A 23,253-nucleotide genomic window follows, 5' to 3' on the forward strand; every position below is an offset into this window, starting at 1 on the left:
CCTGACCCAAACCAGTTACAATGCAGTAGCCAGGACAAGGGCACACAATGAAATGAACTTTGGCTAACTAAAGGGAAGATTTCAGTGTCTGATAAGTCTGAGGTTTGCACACCTGACAGGGCCTGTGACATTGCTGCATGTGCCATATTACACAACATTGCCCAAAAAAAAACAAAAAAAAAACTTTTCATTATAATATAATGAAAAGTTTAATAAAAGACCAATATACTTAGTTCCTTGAGTTTTATTTCAATTGTTCTTTGTAAAGAAAAGCCAGTGTTCAAGTGCCTGCAACAAGAGATATTAGACACATGCCTCATGCAACAAATAAAAAGGAAAAGTTGTACACTGCCCACCTGTAGGCCTATGTCTCCTCTGTCTGTGCAGACTCTTCTGTAGGCCTTTCTGTAGATGTGGAATCCTGCAACTTATATTGCTGCCATAAAGCATACAAGTATAAATTAAGTAAAGTTATTTATGCACTTGCAGGTAGGCTAGTTCCTCCATATGACAGTTATCTGAGAGGGTTTATTCACTGTCCAGTGAAATGGAAACAAATGGACATTACAAAGTCTTATACTTTCTTTCCTTTGGAAAGTTATAAAAAAAATGTCCACTTACTGCACATATTTCAGCCACCACTTTCTTGGGAACAGATACAAGTGTTGGTGTATTATGTAAAAGTGCACAAAAGAGGAAAACACAATGTCATTATATGAACTACACTCTGGAAAAATATTTTTACATTAATATAAGTTTATTAGTTTTGTCAAAGCAATTCATCATTACTCAAGATTTAACAGTTGAAATGACTATACAGCCTTAATTTAATGCAGCAAAAATTATTTTACAGTGTAGGCTACTAAGATCTTTTCTTCTTTTTTTTTTTTTTGCTCAGCCTTTTTCTTGGTTGCTTTTATAAACAGCCAACCATTTATTTAACAGTGTCTTTTATAAAAGAGACTATAATATAACAAAAAAATTACCATTATGTAGAATATTTTTGTACTTCACTTTTGTTTGTTCCTATGTTCTAGTGTGGTGACTCTGACATTACAATGAACAAAGTAATTATGCAATTATTCAAATACAAAAATATAGGCTAATAAGTGATAAAAAAACATCTAACATGGCCACTTCTAACGGATTTAAATTGTCTGCTACTTTTTGCCAGCCCTCTCTCCTGGCTTTTGCAGACTTTGAGGTGTTCCCTGGCGTTTTGCATTAAAACATTAAAATTCCGAATAAACTTCGACTATTAGTTCTTGCTCTGCTGCGGAGAAAAACTGTGCGCGCTCTTTGGCCATGCTGAACAGCCAATAGCAGCGTTGCTGATCAATGTTTCTACTATCGATACATGTCCCCTTTTAACCCAGCGCATGAACACGCAATTATCTCAGATAACTCAATCCAGCGATACTAATCCTATCCGGCAAGTGTGTTCGAAGAACCGAGTTAGCCAGATCATGATTAGCACGATGATATTATCTTGGATGTGTCATTTGATCTCGGATGTAATAAGCAACGTACGAAGAACGAGCCCCTGGACTGAGCTTGCTTGTTTGTTGTTTAATAACAACAGCAACAACAAAGTTCTATTTTGGCAAATGTAAAGGCCCTTTCATATGATGTTATTAGCTGCTGAAATTTGATTGGCTGCTGGCGGCCATGTTTTTTTAGTATCAGTTTTTTTTGTGTGTCTTTGGCCCAGTTTCACAGACAGGGCTTAGATTAAGTCAGGATTAGGCCTTAGCTTAGATCAATTAGGGCATTTATCTAGAGACAAAAAAGGCACTGATATATTTTAAGAAATGTCAGTGCAAGTTTGTTTCAGTTAAAACAGCTCAAACATGCATTTTAGTCAGGGACCTTGTCTGTGAAATGTGGATAGTGTGTCAAGTTTAATAAGCTTGGACATTGCATTCAGCAGCTGTAGGTCAGCTCGTAAAAATGGGCATTGCCTTGGCAGTTAAATAACTTTGCAATGCTTCAGCAAATCAAAATATTTTTGATACTTTTTTGCCGGCACCGTCCCAAGCTGCAGCTGCTGTGTGCCTATTTTGGGGAAGATCGGACCAACGGCCATGGAGGAGCTTTGAACTGATTTTTAGGAACATTCAAAATGACGTGAACATTTTGTTGCCAGAAATAAAATAGAAGGAATGGCTCAAGGATTATGGCTGTAGGCCTACAATCATTTTGTTTCCAGCCCTTATGGTTCCAAAGTTATGATCCAAAATGTAAATTGCCTTATTTAATATAAAGCTTTACAAAATGTAAAGCGCCACCTACTGGCAGAATACAGGAAGCAGAAGAAGATTATCAGTAGCCTACCTTCGGTGCGTGGGCCCCTAAAAACAATGGAATCGGTAACCTATGAAGGTCAGCCCAATGAGCCCATTAACCGCATAAGGTATCGAACGAACTACAATTCCCACAATCCTTAGCGACATCCGGTAATTACCCAGTATTCCCCGCGACTGTGCAAAATGGCGGTGAATGCAAGCACAAACACAGCTGCCTTTGACTGCCCGTCATGGTGAGATGAGAAACTAATTACATCGTTATTGAAATTAAAATAAAAACATGCATGCATGCATGTTTGTGGAGCGGATGTGTAAATTATGACTGCATAAATAAAAACAATGCAACTCACTCCTATATGATCATACAGGCGCGGACAGTAACTCAATACACAGCAGCATATCAAACCACTCAGCATGAATGCATTAAAATATAGCCTATTAAAATATTTGATCTCTCTTTTATGACTGATTTATGGTATATAAATCCAGGGATGTGATCTAGTGATGCATTGGCGATTCCGGTGTTTAGTGTTGAATAAAGTTCATAGGTCGCATCAAGCAGGCTAATCTGCTTTTATTCTACTTTAATATAATATTTTTTTCAAGATATATAGTACATAAATCTTACAAATAAAATGCACTCATGCATTTGTGCATAGAGCATATATAAATTAAACCGTTAATATGAAAGTTCTAAGAGATTAGAGAATGAATTAATTTTGTCCCATTGATTGTTTATTAAATTAAATATAACCTCAGGGCAGGAAAACCTCCACCTGGACTCCATCTGGATGTGGTTAAAGGAGACAAATTAGTAGAGGTAAGACTGTTTTAACGGAGTATAATGGAAATTATTATTATAACCCTTGAACTTTGACGTGGTGGGCTTGTTTTCACATTATATAAATGTTTTTTGCTGAGTCAGTAAGTTTTGGAAAATGAACAAGGTTCCAACAAGCATGGAAATGTGTAGTAGTCACACTTTTGGAAAAGTCATGGAAATTCATTGGTGAATATTGTGTTAAACTTATAAATGCTTAAAGTGAAAAAAATCTGTCATCATTTACTCACCTTCATGTTGTTTCAAAACTGTATTACTCACTTTTTTTCTGTGAAACATAAAAGAAGACATTTTGAGAAAACTGTTTGGTTACCAACATGCTTCAAAATATCTTATTTTGTGTTCCACAGAAGAAAGTAAGTAAATCTGGTTTGGAATGACAAGAAGGTGAGTAAATGATGACAGATTATTTTAATTTTTTTGGGTTAACTATCAGCCCTCTCTGAAATTGGCTGTACTATCAATTTGAACTTTTATTTGAAGATAAATGAACGCTGACCCCATAATAACGGTATTAATACTTTTGTGTCAAACTCATTTGAATATTGTTGGTGTCATATTCTTATATGTCTTAATAACCCAGACTATATATCCTTCTTGTCATCTGCAGAAGTTGATTATTGATGAGAAGAAGTTCTATCTGTTTGGGAGGAACCCTGACCAATGTGATTTTACAATAGACCACCAGTCATGCTCGCGTGTCCATGCGGCGCTGGTCTACCACAGACACCTTAAGAGGGTCTTTCTAATCGACCTCAACAGCAGTGAGTGCAGCTCCGCAGAAGACACAAATGTAACAAATTCTCAACAGAATTGTTTAGCTTTCATCTTACCTTGATTTATCCTTGTTTAGCCCATGGCACATTTCTGGGCAGAATTCGCCTTGAGCCCAACAAACCTCAGCAGGTGCCCATCGACTCGACCATGTCGTTTGGGGCGTCCACACGAGTGTACACGCTGAGAGAGAAGCCTCAGACACAGAGCAGCTCGGCTACTGGAGACAGTAAAGGAGTGGAGGATGAGGAGCTGAAGGGATTGCTGGGACTGCCAGAGGAAGAGACAGAGCTGGAGGTGTGTGTGTCTGTGTGAATGAGTCACATACAGCTGACCTCATGGTAAATTATGCTCTTTAGTGGTCAGACTGTTATTAATTACTTTTTGGGTGTTTTCACACTGGCACTTTAGTTTGAGACGGGGCATGAAAAACTAGTCATGTGAAAACACACCAGTGTACCGAATATCTGTAGTCTATCTGTAGAATACGCCTGTTGGAGGTGGTCTGTGTTTCGGTTGCACTGGAACTGTGGCGCGGTTCGCATAAATGTAAATGCAACTCGAACTCAGGCGAATACTTGCTTAGGAAGTAAAGTAAATGCACGTACATTTTAGTCAATGACGACGAAAATAAAATCGGAGATATGACTCGAGGATTCTGTCTCTCTTAAAATAATTTTGTTTCTAACCCTTATGGTTAAAAAGTTATGATCCAAAATGTAAATTGCCTTTTTATAGCGCCACCTACTGGCAGAATACAGATAGAAGAAGGAGATTATCAGTACCTTCGGTCCTTGGGCCCCTAAAAACAATGGAATCAGTAACCTATGCAGGTCAGCCCAATGAGCCCATTAAATGCATGAGGTATCGAACAAACTACAAATCCCACAATCCTTAGTGACATCCGGTAATTACCCAGTATTCCCTACGACTGTGCAAAATGCTTCTGTTAAAAGTGCTGATGATTTACCTTGGATGCAAGCGAGAGTGAGTGTACAGTGTATTTGTGCATAGTGAGTGCAATCAGAGCAGCAAATTAATTGATTGAATTTGACTTGATTAGGAGATTCAGTACTCTTTCAGAAGATGTGTAATAGCGTCCCCTACCATATAACAGTGAAAACATGGAAAGCCGGAAAATTCCGTCAATGGTGGGGAAAGAGTAAAATATATATTTTAAATATTTGCTTAGTTGTCTATTCAGAATCCTGATTTCTATTTAAAAAGAAAATAATTTTTCTCAATGTATCCAGAATCATGCAGGTCTAATGTATGTATTGTACGTTCAAAGTACAACATGTCTATACTGATGTTGTAGATACATTCATGCAAATGAAAATCAGACAGTGTGTTAGTTTAATCAGATATTTGTCATTGCATGTTAAATGTGTTCACGTGAAATCCCATATGTATCACACTTGATGCAAAATATAGAAGTGTCATTGGAGTGTCATGTGGTTAATTCCTAGTTTTCTGAATCTCCCCCCCCCCCCCCCCCCCCCCCCCCCCACAGAACCTGACTGAATTCAACACGGCTCATAACAAACGCATTTCTACACTCACCATTGAGGAAGGAAACCTGGAGATCCAGAGACCTAAGAGGAAAAGGAGAAGCTCACGAGTGTCTTTTAGTGAAGAAGAGGAGATCATAAACCCAGGTACACAAACAGCCACTCATAGAATTTAAATATAAATGTAGATTGTTGTTCAAAAGTTTGGGCTCAGTAAGAATTTTTTTTAGGAAGAAAATTAATACTTTTATTCAATAAGAATGCATTAAATTGAGCTAAAATGACATTAAAGACATTTCAGGGTATCTGCACAATTTTTAAAGTCAAATTTAAGGCTTTTTAAGACCTTTTTAAGACCTGAAGAAATCAAAATTAATACCGTACATTAGGGGTGTGCAATATTGACAAAAATATGTCTCGATATTTTCAAAGTTTTGTTGATAAAAATTAGACGATATTTTACTGATTGTGTTTTTGTACTGGTACCCTGGCTGGTTTAGGCCTGTTGTTGACATAAACCCACGATATTTATATTTTTTATATTCTATGCAGTGGTCAGTTCACAGTAGTGACCGAAATTAACATTTTTATTAAGGGGCAATATTTGCCACCTTAAATTGATTTCCAGGGGCATTTTCACCTACATATAGACATTGTTTCTAAACGTATTTAGAGGTATGCATCACCTTTTATGTCAAATTCTAACATTCAGATTCAATTATATTAGAATAACACAGTATCAATGTCAAATTAAATCATTAAATTAAAATCCATCCTTGCAGTGCAGAGGTGACACAGAAGCGGCATCAAAACTGGCATTAGCCTACTATATTTACACTTCATTTACAATTGCATAAATAAAGCTATTCAATATTTAAATATGAAATGATTTATAATTTTGACGTTTTAATTAAAGGATACTTTAAATTTGAAACTAAAACCACCAGTAGGTGGCGGCAAGAATAAGCGAGTTGTTGGAGTCATTTATTCAACCGATTTGTTCAAACGGCTGATTCATTCAGAAAAACAAGTGATTGTTCATTGAATCGCTAAAAAGATTCGTTCAAAACGCGTATTTCAGTGAAACAAAAACAAAAAATCATCGCTGTCTGTTGGCTTCATTATGAAATTCTCGTCGGCAATATAAAGTGAAAATTGACAATATTGTGTCCAAAAAGTTTAACTGTTGTATAAAATAAATAGCACATTTGCAATTATGCACAGGAAAATGGCACTCTTGCTCATGTGATATTCTAATATGACAACTTAATATGATATAAATATAAGACAAAAACTAATTTGGGCACATCTATAACTGCACTGACACATCACGCAATGAAAGTAAGCATGAGAGAAACGCGATGACAGCTCGCACTCGCAGTGCCTCGTACATAATTAAAGCAATGATTACAATATCATCATAGTTCATAGACAATATCGCACACTCCTAAGCACATAAAGAATGAACTGAACTGACATTTACTCGTTTTCTTCTCTCCTCTCGCGTGCAGGAGACAGACGTAGGCTAATATGCTGCCGTAAGTGACGCGAATTGTCACGTGAACAAGCAAATCCACAAAGATAGAATAAAAAAATAAATAAGTAGGCCTACGCTAATTAGATAGTTTTAATTTCGAAAGCATTTAGATAAGTCTAAGTCAAAGTGTCATCTAAAATTTAAGACCTTTCATAAGTAAAAATAAGAATTTTTTTAAAAAATATATATTTTTAAGACTTTTTATGGCCTTAAATTTAAAAAATCTAATTTAAGACCTTTTAAGACTTTTTAAGGATCCGCGGGGACCCTGCATTTATAATTTTAGGGGGAAAAAAGATCAATATTTAAAATAAATCAAGGTATCTTGATAAAATGTTTATTAATAAAATAATAATCAGAGGGCAAAATGTGTTTTTTAAGAAGAATTACAAAAATTAATTTTAAGAAGAATGCTATGCAAATACTAGTTGTATATAATTTGAAAATACTACAGAAGCAGGGAAGATGCATGAACATTAATTTGCGTTAATGTTATGTTAATTTTTCCTAAAACCCACCCCATTCAGACAGTGATACACAAATGTCCTTAATCAGCTCGCTATTTTACAGCAGGTTTAGTTCACAAACTTAACTAAATATTATTTTCATTTACAATAAATAATCTTAAAATTTTGCATTAGTAACTTACTTTTTGCGCCAATAGTCGTGTGGGCACTATATAGGGTTCTTAATTTTTAGTCTGATGTGAATTCAATGAATTGTTAACTGGAAACTCACTCTGACCTGATCATTTGAGTTGTTGACTCAAGAACAAATGCAATCGGATTGGTCCAATTCACAAATGAATCATTAGGTGTGATTAGCAAACCGATTTAAAGGGTTAGTTCACCCAAAAGATGACATGTCATGTCGTTCCAAACCTGAAAGACTCTCGTTCATCCTCGGAACACAAATTAAGATTTTTTTAATAAAATTGGAGAGATTTCTGTACCTCCATTGGTAGTATACGCAACTACCACTTTGATGCTTCAAAAAGTTTATAAAGAGATCATAAAACTAATCCATATGAACTGAGCGGGTTAGTCCAAATTTTCAGAAGAAACAAGATTTGTTTATATGATAAACAGATTTACCCATACACTGCTATCGCATCTATGAGTGAGAAACGATATCTTCAGTTCAAAATAAGGAGCGACATGTTTTTGTGAAATGTAGGAACAAAAAGTATATTTTGCTTTAGAATGTAGTAAAGTAAAAGTTTCCCAAAATAAAAATGATCCTATAAAGTACAGATACTTGCAAAATGTACTTAAGCACAATAACAAAGTAAAAAATACTAAATTACTGTCCACCACTATGGAACCCCTGAACCGCAAAAAAAAATCGACAATGACGAGAATACACATAGCATTTCGAGAGTAAAGTCAAAATATTTCGAGATCAAAGTCGAAACATTAAGAGAATACTGTCTTCCGTAAAAGGTTTTTTTTTTTTTTTTTTTTTTTTTTAATGCGCTTGTGAAGTCGAACTGCCTCTGGCATGGATCTAAACATAATAGTAGCTTTTTACTTTTATCTGTGTGGCAAAATGACCGATGGCGGAGTCAGGGAAGATGCAAGTTTTCTAGAAAGCCTCTTGTTTATTTTTTTTCTTTATATTTTCAAGACGTGCAAATATTTACAGTGTCAGGATAGTCAAAAAAATGCAAAACAAAAACTAGTTCATAAAGAAAATAAATAGGCATCAAGTTGCCAGGCTACGTCTCTCAAGACCCTGCACACTTTACCAACCAGCATTACTATGCCACAGATCTTTCTCTCTGCACAGCCTTTCTGCTACTGAGGCCATGGGGCCTAATACAGCCTTAAACTAGCCGTAGCCCCACCCACTAGATTGCCCCATTGCTAACAAAACAATCATCCATGTAATCACATGAAAATAATTAAATAATAAATCAAACAAGCAAACAACAAATAAACAAACACATACCAAACGTTTCTCCCCCACCAAAATCACATTTGTAGAGAAAAACCCATACAAGTAATAAACACAAAAACACCCCTGCAATAATGGTTTCTCCCACCCATCACCCGCAAAACCCCTCTATTTCAACCCAGTGGCACATCCCCTCGGCTTCCCCCCGCGAAACCAGGAAGTTGAACCGGAGATCGGGACGGTGCTGGGTTAAGTGTATACATTGTTGTAATTACAAAGCTTTAACTAAATAAATAAGAAGTTTGACAGCCAGTGTGTATATTTTCATTACTTGATACCAAAAGACATTAATACAGATGGGCGATAAAATGACAATGTATAGTTCGTGTAATATATGCTTGGGATCATGCACAAACATTTGCTATTTAAGAATGCCGGTAGGCCTTTCCCTGCACCCCAAACAACACTGCATGCTAGCTGGCATTTATGGCAAACTGTGGTAAAATGACATTGTAAATAGTGCACCAGTAAAAGAACAGCAAACGGCAATGACAGTGATATGACACGGAGAATAGCGGCAAGACAGCTTGAATGTTAGCGCCGGCGTTTGGCTGGCTGCTGTCTCGTGAGCACGTCACGGCTCAGTTCGTGACATTTCCCCCCCCCCCTTCTGGAGATGCCCCCTGTGGCATCCTAGACAGGAAGTCCGCTGTACAGTTCATTTTTCCAGCCCTGTACAAAACGTCAAAGTCAAATGGCTGAACTGCCAAGAACCACCGTGTGATCCTTGCATTAGAATCCCTCATTTGTCCAAGCCAAGACAATGCTCGGTGATCAGTCTCCAGGACAAATTTGCTCCCAAGCAAATAGTATCTGAAGGAGTCCAATGCCCACTTAATTGCTAGGCACTCTTTCTCCACCGTGGAGTAGTTACATTCCCTTGGCAGCAGCTTACGGCTAATGTAGGCCACCGGTTGGAGTTGTCCACTGTCCCCCTGCAACAGAACAGCCCCCAACCCTCTCTCCGAGGCATCGGTCTGCACCGTGAAAAGTTTCTCAAAGTCTGGGCTGAGGAGCACAGGCTCCTTGCACAAGGAGCCCTTCAAGTCTTTAAAAGCTGCCTCACACTCCTCAGTCCAATCAACCTTATTTGGCTGACATTTGCGGGTCAGCTCAGTCAACACCACCGCTTTCTCAGAAACGTTTGCAATAAAGCGTCGGTACCAACCCACCAGCCCTAAAAAGGAACGCACCTGTTTCTTGGTGGTTGGTCGCTCTGCAGCCATGATGGCCTCCACCTTCCCTACTTGCGGGCGGATGACACCTCGGCCTAGCACAAAGCCAAGGTAGGAAGTCTCTTCTTTAGCCAAGGCACATTTCTTTGGGTGGATTGTCAGGCCCGCCTCCTTCACCAAGGAGAGGACATGCTGTAGATGACGCAAATGTTCCACCCAGCTTGCACTATAGATGACGATGTCATCAAGGTAGGCGGCGGCAAAGCCCTCCGTCCCCCTGAGGACTCTATCCATAAGGCGCTGGAATGTGGCTGGCGCTCCATGCAACCCAAATGGAAGCACGGTAAACTGAAAATGACAAAACGGCGTTCTGAAGGCCGTCAGCTCTTTGCTCTCCTTTGACAAAGGCACCTGCCAGTAACCTTTGCAGAGGTCAAGGGTAGTCAGGAACTTGGCCTTACCCAAACGTTCCACCAAGTCATCAATCCTCGGCCTCGGGTAAGGATCAAACTTGGCCTGGGTGTTGACTTTCCTGAAATCCAGGCAGAACCGAAGGCCACCGTCCTTTTTAGGAACCAAGATGATTGGGCTGCTCCACTCACTGAAGGAAGGCTCAATCGCCCCAAGCTGTAACATCATGTACAGCTCCTCCTTCAGGACCAGTAGCAGGCGTTCTGGTACCCGGTAGGAAGATTGTCTCACTGGCTGCTCGTCCTTCAGCACAATCCGGTGCTCCACCACCACTGTCCGTCCTGGTCGCTCCACAAAGAGGTCTTCAGGTAAGAAGTGGCTGAGCTCACGCTGTCGAGCCTCTGACAGATGACTCAGATCCAGCTTGCTCTTCTCGTCACGGCCAGGCAAGTACTGCTCGCTGTACTCCTCCTCCTCCTCAACCGCCCGGATTAGCATTGCAGACACTGCTGGCTCCGGCCTCTCACTCCACTTCTTTAGCATATTGACGTGGAAGACCGGATGTTTCCTGCGCCGGTCTGGCATGTGGACCTCGTAGGTCACCTGTCCCATCTTCTTGGTCACAGAATAGGGCCCCTGCCATTTTGCAAGCAGCTTGTTGTCTGAGCTTGGCAACAACAGCAGGACCTTCTCACCAGGCTGGAAAGAGTGTGTACGGGCTGACCGATCATACCACGCCTTCTGCCGACCTTGCGCCTTCCATAAGTTCTCCTGAGCCATTGCCGTTGCCGCTACAAGCTTCTCCCTCATCTTCAGGACATAGGAGATGATGTCTGTCTTGCCTGAGGTCTCTCCTTCCCAGGTCTCCTTTAAAACATCCAATGGACCTCGAACCTGATGTGCATACAGAAGCTCGAAGGGAGAGAATCCTGTTGATGCCTGAGGGACCTCCCTGTATGCGAACAGCAGGTAAGGTAGCCACTGGTCCCAGTCCTTTCCAGTGTCATCCACGAACTTCCTGAGCATGTTCACCAGGGTCAGGTTGAACCGCTCAACTAGTCCATCTGTCTGTGGGTGATAAGGAGTGGTTCTGATTCTTTTTATCCCTAACAGATCATACACTTGTCGGAGGATTTTGCTCATAAAGTTGGGGCCCTGATCTGTTAGGACCTCACGGGGAATCCCTACCCGGGAGAGAACAGGTGCAACATGGCCGTAGCAACCTTCTTAGAAGTGACCTCTCTCATTGGAAACGCTTCTGGATATCTGGTTGCATAGTCACATATAACCAAAATGAATCTGTTCCCTGACTTGCTCCTCTCCAGGGGTCCAACTATGTCTATTCCTATCCGTTGAAAGGGAGTGTCCACAACAGGTAAGGGGATTAAAGGGGCATGGGCAAGGCCTTTGCCTCCCGATAGCTGGCACTGGGGACAGGACTTACAAAAGCTCTTCACTTCTCCAAATAGCGCTGGCCAATAAAAATGCTTGCCTATTCTCTGCAGTGTTTTCATATAAGCTAAGTGTCCAGCCCACGGTATAGTGTGACCTAGCTCTAGCACCTCTTTTCTGAATTTGTGGGGCACCACTAGCTGAAGTCCTTCCTCACTCTGCCTATAAAGTAGGTTGTTCTGCAAAATGTACCCTTCCTTCCCAAGTGCAGGAACAAAACAAAAACCATCCTCTGCTTTCTTAAACAAGGGGCTCAGGGTGGGGTCTGCCCTCTGCTCTTTAGCCAGATCAACCTTAAAAGTTATGTCCTCCTCAGACAAACTAGGGACATCAACATCTGCCTCTGGCTGTATGTGAGAATGTTCTAAAATCTCTCCAACCCTTTGTCTGCGCCTCTCACACCTCTCTTCCCTAGTGTATGTGGGCGGTACTGGAATATCCTCTCCATGATAAGGCAATTCGGACAGGTTTTCCTGGTGTTGCTCCCTGGCCATAGCTCTAGTGACTACCCCACACCAAGCAATCTTGCTCACTAGCTCTGGCAGTACAGGAAGATCCTGCCCCAACAACGCTGGATAGGGGTGTTTTGGGACTAGTCCTACTCTAAGTAGGAATGTCTGACCACACACTCTTAACATAAACATCCGCTGTGTTGTGCTCGCTTTGATCATCATGAACACAAAAGACAGTAAGCTTGTCATTAAAGTTCTTGAACTCCTAGGGAATTAGTTCAGCTTGCACCAATGTCTGTGAACAGCCTGTGTCTAGGAGAGCTGTGACCAGCTTGCCATTAAGCTCGATGGTAACAACAGGGTCCCTATTCTGCTGGGTCTTAAAAGGTGGGGTGGGATTGGGAACATAACACAGGTGGGTGTACTTAGACTTCCTGAGGGGGCAAGAGGGGCTCTTATGACCTTCCCTACCACAATTAAAACATGATACGCCTTGCAGCTTGCCACTATCTGGGGGAAGGGACAGGGCGTTTCCATTGTGACTAGGGGTAGCTTCAAAACCAACTCCTCTACCAGCACCCACAGACTTACCCCGGGCTTGTCTGTCCAGCATTCCAGCATAACGGTAGCTCCTGGGGCCTCTGTGTGCTGCCACAAAGTTCTCCACCAGTTTGGCAGCCTCAGCTGCAGTCGCTGGGTTGTGCTCCTTGACCCAGGTCTTCACCTCTGGATAGAGTACTCTGAGATACTGTTCCAGCACGATAAGTTCCATGAGATCCTCTTTGCTGCTCCGGTCGTACTTGACCCAGTTGCAGAAGAGATCCTTCAGCCGGACGTAAAGCTCTTGTGGCGTCTCCTCCGGCCTGGTCTCCAAGGCTCTAAACTGCAGGCGGTAAGTCTCCGAGTTGATCTCATATTTTTTTAGCACTGCCTCCTTTAAAAGGTCATAGTCCAAAGTGCTCTCCGAATCCATAGCTACAAACGCACTCCGGGCCTTGCCAGTCAGGAGCGGAATGAGATGAAGGGCCCAATCCTCCTCTGGCCAGTCAAAGACTGTTGCGAGCCGCTCAATGGTGGTTAGGTAGTGCTCGATGTTATCCGAGTCTTCCAGCTTAGCCATCTTTGGTTCATAGCTTCTAGGCCGACGGCTGGGGGTTGATGGGGGCTCAGGCGTAGGCTCCTGTAGGTCCGTTGGAAGCGGAATGGTCCTCCGTTCCCGAGTTACCTCCACATCCAGCTGTAGCTGAGTCACCTGATGGGTGAGGACTTGGAACTGATAGGCTTGCCTGGACGACTCCTTCTCCAGCCGCTCATCTCTGGCCCGTTGCACCTCCATAAAGGATTCGAACATCCTTGCCATCCGGTTGATAGCAGGATCAGCTGTGGCGGGATCTGGAGTGGTCTCCGTATGCTCAGTGTCGCCCCCTATCGCTCTTCCTCCGCCTTCTTCTTCTCCCTTCTGGTGGACATCTTGGCTTGTTGTAAATCTTCCCCTCCGCCTGACTCCTTATCCCACTTCTGACACCAAATGTGGCAAAATGACCGATGGCGGAGTCAGGGAAGATGCACGTTTTTTAGAAAGCCTCTTGTTTATTTTTTTTCTTTATATTTTCAAGACGTGCAAATATTTACAGTGTCAGGATAGTCAAAAAAATGCAAAACAAAAACTGTTCATAAAGAAAATAAATAGGCATTAAGTTGCCAGGCTACGTCTCTCAAGACCCTGCACACTTTACCAACCAGCATTACTATGCCACAGATCTTTCTCTCTGCACAGCCTTTCTGCTACTGAGGCCATGGGGCCTAATACAGCCTTAAACTAGCCGTAGCCCCACCCACTAGATTGCCCCATTGCTAACAAAACAATCATCCATGTAATCACATGAAAATAATTAAATAATAAATCAAAATCACATTTGTAGAGAAAAACCCATACAAGTAATAAACACACAAACACCCCTGCAATAATGGTTTCTCCCACCCATCACCCGCGAAACCCCTCTATTTCAACCCAGTGGCACATCCCCTCGGCTTCCCCCCGCGAAACCAGGAAGTTGAACCGGAGATCTGGACGGTGCTGGGTTAAGTGTATACATTGTTGTAATTACAAAGCTTTAACTAAATAAATAAGAAGTTTGACAGCCAGTGTGTATATTTTCATTACTTGATACCAAAAGACGTTAATACAGATGGGCGATAAAATGACAATGTATAGTTCGTGTAATATATGCTTGGGATCATGCACAAACATTTGCTATTTAAGAATGCCGGTAGGCCTTTCCCTGCACCCCAAACAACACTGCATGCTAGCTGGCATTTATGGCAAACTGTGGTAAAATGACATTGTAAATAGTGCCAGTAAAAGAACAGCAAACGGCAATGACAGTGATATGACACGGAGAATAGCGGCAAGACAGCTTGAATGTTAGCGCCGGCGTTTGGCTGGCTGCTGTCTCGTGAGCACGTCACGGCTCAGTTCGTGACAATCTGGGCTTTCAACAAAATGAAATTCTACAGGTGCTAATCTACCTTAAAAAAAACTGAAACAATCTATATTGTTAAAAGCGCTATATAAATGAAGGTGACTTGACTTAGATTTGTCTTAGGATTTTACAAAATAGACTGCGCCAGAATAGACTTTACAGGCGAAAACACTTTTCAGACTGGATGGAGGGAGCCAGCTTTATATCTGAGGAAATCACAGGATTTGGTACTTCATGCTCGTCTATAGGCAACGCCATCTGGATCGAGAATACTTAACAATAACCGTACTGTCTCCCTCTTCACTGTAAATCCTTTCTGGATACATTTTAAGTGCATCATTCTGTATCCAATCATTTGGCCAGATCCCGTGGTTTCCTCAGATAAAAAGCTGGCTACATCCAGTCTGAAAAGTTTTTTTTTTTTTTTGCCTATAAAGTCTATTACAGTGCAGTATATTTTGTAAAATCCTAAGACAAATGGTAATGCCATGTTGGTAGATTAGTACCCGTAGAATTTCCTTTTGTTCAAAGCTTCTATGGAAGACTCGTAATTTCGACTTTATTCTCAAAATATTACGACTTTATTCTCAAAATATTTCGACTTTAATCTTTTTTTTTTTGTTCTTTTTTTTTTGAATGACTTTATATGAGTCTTTATATGACTTTATATGATTTTATATGACTTTATATGATTTTATATAAGTCTTTATATGCTCTCTTCTCTCATTTTTTTTTTCATGTTCTGACTTTTGTTAAAAAGCTCTTCTCTTTCCACAGAGGATGTGGACCCTTCTGTAGGACGCTTCAGAAACATGGTGCAGACAGCTGTTGTTCCTATTAAGGTACAATCATTGGCCTGCTGGTTTGCCTCGTTGTTTTAGCTTGTCATCATTGATTTTAATGGATTTGCGAACAGCCGTTCTCTCAATTCAATTTAAGTTGTTTGTTGCATGGCTCGCAATCAGGAAATTGCATAATGCGGGAGTAATGGCTTCTAAAAGGCTTCCTCATAGTCTCACTCGTCATATATATCTCATATCTTTGGATGCCTTTAGGCCTTTGTCTTTCTTTACAATAGCTTCTTTTCTTTTCATGCTACTTAGGGCTGTTAAAGGGGTCTTATAATGCCCTTTTCAGAAGATGTTAAATAAGTCTCTGATGCCCCCAGAGTGTGAATGTGACGTTTTAGCTCAAAATACCCCACCAGGGCTCTACACTTACTTTTTGAACAAGGAGCACTGGTGCGCCTAAATAAAAAAATTTAGGAGCACAGACAAATATTTGGGGGCACAGTCATTTTTGTTGTATAAGTTTATCATTATAGAGCATGTGAGCGGAGTGGAGCGAGCGGGGAGCGCGAGCGGGCGGATCTTGGACAGAGCGCAGAGCGGCAATTTCAAAAGGACGGAGCGTCGCCCTATTTCCCGCTCCAATTCCGCTCCGCTCACGCCACGCACGCATCAGTCAAAAAATGCGCCATGAAGAAGAAAAAAACATATATAGGCATAGCCTAAGTCGCGGCGGCCGCACACCGGACGCGCAGCTCAGTGCCGCGCTGCGCCACGTCTAGGACAACTCTCACCTGAAAATCCGATAACATCAGCAATTTTCTGATTTCTGTAAATAAATATAAAACTAAATGTATATTGCAGCACAGGGTGAAGTCTGTATATACATTAACTACGATTTGAGACACATACATGTAAATTTAATATAAAATTTTGGATATCAGGATTTTGAACACGGTCCTGAGCCGCCGCGGACAGACGCCGAAAGGCGCCGTCGGTGTGTGTACTCTCATAGAGAATAGTGTGTTCGAATTTAAAAGACGTGGCGCTGCGCGTCCGGTGTGCGACCCCCTTAAGTCGCATTTATTTAGAAATGTATTTAAATATATAAATATATAAATACATTTTTTTACAGATGAGACAGTTCTCCGTTACAGACATGAGCGCTCTGAAAGCGGCACTAAAAGACTGCTTTAAAACTTTCACTGAGACCTCAAACAGAAAGCACAAAGCCTGTCTTTGAATTTAATTTCGTTTTGTATTAATTGTATCTTAATTTTGATCAATGTTTCATCAACCAATTGTCTGGATTTAATAAATAAGTAAATATATTAGAAAATAGATAATCACGACATGAAGGCGCCGGCGGGTGAACCTGGAGTTTGTCTCATAAATGAACCGAAACTCAGCGTATAGCCTACTTGCCTGACAGACCTGAGACATATATAAAGCTTGAAATGTCTACTTTTAAACAGAACAATTCAAAACGAAAGAAAACAGACTGCTCTCTTATGTAATCCGTATGAAATGTGCATTTCTCTCTGGGGCGTTCAATACTCAGTCCCTCCAGAAAAACGCGATTATGCGATCGCATGATTCCATGCATAATCAGCCAAAGTCCGCATATTTATGCGGGGGGCGCATTTTTTTAAATACGCCGCACTTTTGCCGCATAAATTGCAGATTTCCGCGTGCAAAATATGCGGGCTTGCATGATTTCATAATCCCCGCATTTTCGTTGCAAAAAGTCAGCAGAAAGTTGACAAATGTTGGGTTTACTTCACACAAGCGCAGCCATTTCCCCTGTTGCCATGGGAACGTTATGAAGTGACGTAATTACGCGACATCGTTGAAAAGCTGCAAACCCCGCGATAGGCCTATTTCACAAAAATCCGGTCGTATCTTACACCGCAGGCCGTGCTTTGCATGTTTTCATGGAACAACTGGGGAGAAGTTAAATCACGTCAGACACAGAAGGCAAAAAGACGTGTCTGTGGTGTGAAGGAGTAAGTTAAGCAGATGTTGAAAATGGAGTGTTGATGCTGGTTCGGGAGTGATGCCCTGACAAAACATGTTTATTGCACTTGATTGTTATCTGATTTGCACGTCATGCACTTTTATTTATTATTATCAAATGTTGGCAAATTAAAATTGTTTGTAGAAGTTGTTTTCTGTAACTTTCTTAAAAATGAGTGAACATGGAGCAGTTTTTCCGTGAGCGGGACTGGAAAACCCGGAGTGGATCATGAGCGGAGTGATAAAAGAACGCTTAGAGTGGAGAGAGGAACATGCTTTTGCTCCACTCCAGGCTTTGATCGCATCCCCCTAAGCAGGGTGAATAGCCTACACCTCGTCTTTCCCATTCAAACTAAAATGAAGACATTTATTACACTATTAATGTAATTGGTGTTGGGCAATCACTTTTTTTTTCTCTTTTTCATCAAACTGCAGTTTTCGCAAGTTCCCGCAATTTTCGCAAGTTCCCGCAATTTTTGCAAGTTCCCGCAATTTCATCGCATAAAATTGCATAAATATCCCGCATATTCCATCGCATTTTTTAAGAAATCTTGCCGCATAATCAAGGATTTTTGCCCGCAACAATCACTAAAAAACTCCGCGTTTTTCTGGAGGGACTGAATACTGCGAAGATCGCGAGTCAGCATCTTTCCAGCCGACACAGACATAAAAAAAATGGTTTATTAGTAAACAATTAAAATGTCTCCTGCTATATTTTACATATACATAATCATTAATTTTGCCGGTTCGTTGTGACAGCTTTTAGGTGCGTTATTGGCAGTGCCACCCTTAGGCCAAACATGTTACATGAACGCATCAGCACCGAAAACATGGAGATTTTTTTTCTTTTGGGGGCATTTTGTTTGTGTTCAGACTTTCTCAGTTGTCTTTAGGCGCGATGTTAGAGGACGCTGCTAATAAAGTTGCTAGTATGGCCTACACATTGGATTCACGTTTATTATTATAGGCTATTTAAAAAAAATACCCCATTTTTTTATGCCATTCGTATCATTTTATTTTGTTGTATTTATCCGCCACACCTTGGCCGGTCCGTGAAAATATTGTCTGATATTAAACCGGTCCGTGACGCAAAAAAGGTTGGGGACCGCTACAAGTGATATACATGTAGATTTTTTTCCTTTTTTTGGAGCGAGCGGGGGGCGATTTGAGTGGAGCGCGAAGCAAACTGCGTTGAGCGCTGAGCGATAATGAGCGGAGCGGCCTGATGTAGCTTTGAGCGGGGAAGCGGAGGGGTGAACAGTTCCGTGAGCGATGAGCGGAGATTCTCACCGCTCCACTCCGCTCATATGCTCTGATAGATTTAGGCCTAAATAACTGATCTCCCGGTAATATAGTGTCCTACTCTGCCCCTCCTCATGATGATGTATTTGCAGCTGTTTCTATAGAAAAATGCTGTGTCACTCGCACGAGTGCGCCCAAATATTTTTTTCACGTTCGCACGCCGAAATATTTACTTGCATGTGCGAGTGAAATGGGCGCACTGTAGAGCCCTGCCCACAGATTTTTTTTTGCGCCGTTTTTGTATGCGTCCCTTTAAATGCAAATGAGCTGCTGCTCCCGACACAGAAGGCGGAGCTTCAAGAGCTCCTGTGTGTTAGCAGCTCCGATTACTTCACACAGACACGCACTGAATATTTCAAAAACGTTTAGTATTTTATGTTCATTATACAAAGATGGAGAGACTCAAGAAGCGACAACATGTAGAATGAAATAGAATGGTTTCAGAATGGTTAGTTGATGAATTTAGGTAGCTGATGTGGAGTTAACTGTCATAATCTATAAATCGCGCTCCCCGAGGTGGGGTTTATGTACATTTTAGGGTTAGTGATGTCACCAACCCATGAAGAAGCTCGTTGTAGTCCCTACCAGCCGTTTGTTGTAGTCCTTAAAAAGCGATTTCTGTAAAATAGTGTTGTCAAAAGACCCGGTACTTCGGTACCAAGTCGGTACTAATTTTTTTTTAACGTCACGGTACCAGGTTTTCTCAAACCCGGTACTTGATGCGCGTGCATGCCCGAAGCGCGTGCAGTTGCGTCCTCTTCATAAAAGCGCTGATGGCGATCGGCGGTGCTGCTGCTGATGTGGTGCTGATGTTTTTGCGCGTGCAGATACGTTATTTCTTATACTGTCTATGGTTATTTCAAATGGCGCGCGGCAAGCGCGCTCATAATAGAAGCGGCCGCTCGCTTTTCCATGTGCGTTCATGGATGCATAGCAACGACAGACGCCACGGGAGTACAAACGCTTGTGCGAACTGCGCTCTCCATGACGACGAGGAAGCGTGACATAGGCCTATTAATTGATTTCTAACCCTTGCATTAGCTTTACTACTAGATATATTTATGGAGATGAGAAATAAAAAGCCGTCATTAATATCAGTCCGTCAGAAAAGCAGTTCTAGTCTTATTCTTGGCTGGATAACTCTTAGCAGGTTTAAAAAGCCCTTTTAAAGATAAATATGAATACAGTTTTGGATTAAATAAAAGTATAGTCAAGTCAAATAAAACATATTTTATCTCCTGTATAGTTTGGTAATGCTACAATAAGATACCATTCATTAACATCACTTAATGCGTTATCTAACATAACACATTGAGTGAACAATATATTTTTACAACATTAATTAACGTTTGTGAATGTTATTTAATACAAAACACTTGATTGGTCATGTTTGTTCACTTCATTCATTGTGCATTAAATAATGTTAACAGAAATAATGTTAACTTTTGATTTTAAAAATTTATTTTTAAATTAACCCCTAAAGGAGAATGATTGCGACAGTATATAACTATTGTTTTTTTTGTTAGGTCATTTTATCTAATGTTATCTAACAAATGGAATCTTATTGTAAAGTGTCTTTAATACTACAGTTTCCATCTTTGTGATATACACTTTAATATAATTATGTAAATTTAATCTAAATTAGGCTTTGGTACCGAAATTGGTACCGAGAACCGTGGATTTTCACTGGTATCGGTACCGAATACTGAAATTTTGGTACCGTGACAACACTACTGTAAAATAAACTTTCCGTTGAGCGTCGTAACTTTGCAGATATTGTTTATGTTCAAACAGCAATATTACACACTAACTACAATTAAAAAAGTGAAATCATAATCAACCACCCCTTTAAAGATTTTTTTTTTCTTCTGTACCGCAGAAAAAGAAACTGGAAAGCCACAGCACGCTGGGATTGGACGAAAGCGTAGCACGTCGGTTACAGAACTTCCCCCTCAGTGCTGGGCTCTACGGCGACCTGCCGCCCACCAGTCACGAGGCAGGCGGACAAGGGGGCGGAGGTCAGGGAGGAGGGGCATCTGCCATCATGGGTGGGATGCCTTTGCCCTTCCCCAACCCCGCGCCAGAGGTGGATATCTCGCCCACAACAGTGCAGCCCCCCGCTATGTTGAACCCCACCCCTGCTCCTGGACCCTATTCTGCCGAGCCACTCAACGAGCCTCGCAAGAAAAAATATGCCAAGGAGGCGTGGCCTGGCAAAAAGCCCACCCCCTCCCTGCTGATTTAACATGCCGTTTCGCTACTCAACAGGATAAACACAACCAACAAATGACAGATTTGAAGATTACATCTTGGAGTTCATTTGAAGTTATTGGTTCCAAACTTTATACTTGCAACATTTCTGATACATACTTCAAATACATAATTCTACCTGTGACTGGTTGAGGCATTACTATGAGGGTTACTCATGGTGTGGCGTCTGAAGTTGACACTATAAACTCTGATTGTATCTGTTGGGGAGAGGGAATGTCACAAAGAAATATTTAGTTATAATTCTAACCCACAATTGGAAGGAAAAAATTCCTTTAAATTAAATTGTATATAATTTATCAAAATGGAAGTTCACCAAAAACTACCATGATGTTTAAACACATTAGTGAGGATGTTTGGAGAAAATGTTTAATTATGACATTTTGTAATGCAAAGAAATCTTAATGGTTTTAATTTAATTTACTTCATGCTAAATGTAATAACCCGGATATGTTTTTTTTTAAGGCTTAATGGTAATCCTGGCCAACATGTCAATGTACAACACAACCAGTCAAAAGTTTGGAATGATTACGTTTTTTTTTAAATTGCTTTTGAAAGAAGTCTCTTATGCTTACCAAGGCATTTATTTGATCAAAAATACATTGAAAATAGTAACAGTACTGTGAAATATTATTACAATTATAACTACGTTTAGTGTATTTGATCAATTAAATTTAGTGTCTTGCTGAGCATAAGAAATTTCTTTCAAAAAAATTTAAAGAAATCTAATTTAGTAGGAAAGCTTGGACCAGATTCAGTAGAGACGAGCGTTTTAATGACATGTATTTAATACATAAATTTTGCTTTTTTTTTAAAGCCTATAAGAGCTTATTCCCTGCACAAACGTGCCACAGAATTTGCAACTGAACGTATTTGACGTACAAACCAAATGTTACATTATGAAATGTAAAGCTATGGGAATTAAGTCTGTCCGTTTGAGCAAAGTGTTTAATCTGTTTCACTGTTATCATGAGGCAGATTGTATTACAAATAGGACATTTTTTATGAAATGGTTCAGAATACTGAAGCTGTGTATACATTGACTTATAGAGAGAAATACAAACTCAACATCAAACTGACAAAGAGAGAACAGGCGATTTGTGTCTAAACGCTGGGAGTTGCCTTGTAATGTGAACTTTTGTTTAACGTTTTTTATATATATTTTTTATATCTGAATGTGATGGACTTGAGTGAAAAGCACAGATGAAAAAGACTAAACATGAAAAGATGAAAGGAATTCCTGTTATTGTTGGATTATTTGTCTAATAAACAGTATTCCTTGCCCTTAACATGCTTTGATAATAGGCGGGTTCTTTTCTCCTCCTCCTTCAAGGGGCTCTATGTAGAATTCAGAAACCCTTGTCATCTAGTATGACCAACTAACAGTTAGCTATGTGGCAATCAGTCTTACTTTTTTATGTCAAATTAGACCAATTTGCATTTTTAAGTAACTGACTTAAAAAAAAAGTTGATGACAAACGAGTTTATGCAACCAGCCAAGTAAAAAAAAGAAAGAAAATTCTGTTATCATTTACTCATCCTCAAGTTGTTCCAAGCATGAACACAAAAGAAGATATTTTGAAGAATGTCGGTAACCGAACAGTTGATGGGCCCCATTCATTGACTTGCATATTTGTTCTATACTATGGAAGTCAATGGGTCCCATCAACTGTTTGGTTACCCGTATTTTTCTTTTGTGTTGAGCAGAAGAAAGAAACACATACAGGTTTGGAACAAGTTGAGGGTGAGTAGCCTAAATGATGACATAATTAAACATTTTTGGTGAACTATTCCTTTAAAAGAAAGCAGCAGTCAAGAAAGCATCTGATTATAGCGATGCGGATACGTTTGCACAAGCTCTGCGGTTTACTGGCATCATTATGACAGATTAGGAAATTAAAATGATAGTTACTGTATATTTGATACTAGATATGGCTATGTGAGACTATAGTTTGAATTAATCCCCTTTATTTGCATGACA

At 40.4% G+C, this 23,253-nt stretch overlaps 1 protein-coding gene across 2 annotated transcripts; it reads left to right on the forward strand.

The window, feature by feature from the left end:
• Nucleotides 1–2,458: 2,458 nt before the first annotated feature.
• Nucleotides 2,459–22,561, forward strand: ppp1r8a (protein phosphatase 1, regulatory subunit 8a). Of its 2 annotated transcripts, XM_082185518.1 has the most exons (8): nucleotides 2,513–2,539; nucleotides 3,066–3,126; nucleotides 3,498–3,534; nucleotides 3,758–3,911; nucleotides 4,001–4,218; nucleotides 5,435–5,579; nucleotides 15,676–15,740; nucleotides 20,884–22,561. In XM_082185518.1, exons 5-8 carry the CDS (start codon nucleotides 4,072–4,074, stop codon nucleotides 21,247–21,249), a joined length of 723 nt encoding a protein of 240 aa, XP_082041644.1. In that variant the 5' UTR covers nucleotides 2,513–2,539; nucleotides 3,066–3,126; nucleotides 3,498–3,534; nucleotides 3,758–3,911; nucleotides 4,001–4,071; the 3' UTR covers nucleotides 21,250–22,561. The 2 variants fall into 2 exon arrangements, with proteins under 2 accessions (XP_082041643.1, XP_082041644.1); XM_082185517.1 differs by lacking the exon at nucleotides 3,498–3,534 and having other exon boundaries at nucleotides 2,459–2,539.
• Nucleotides 22,562–23,253: the final 692 nt, after the last annotated feature.

This window comes from Leuciscus leuciscus (assembly GCF_965113295.1).
Source record: "Leuciscus leuciscus genome assembly, chromosome: 12".
NCBI lineage: Eukaryota > Metazoa > Chordata > Actinopteri > Cypriniformes > Leuciscidae > Leuciscus > Leuciscus leuciscus.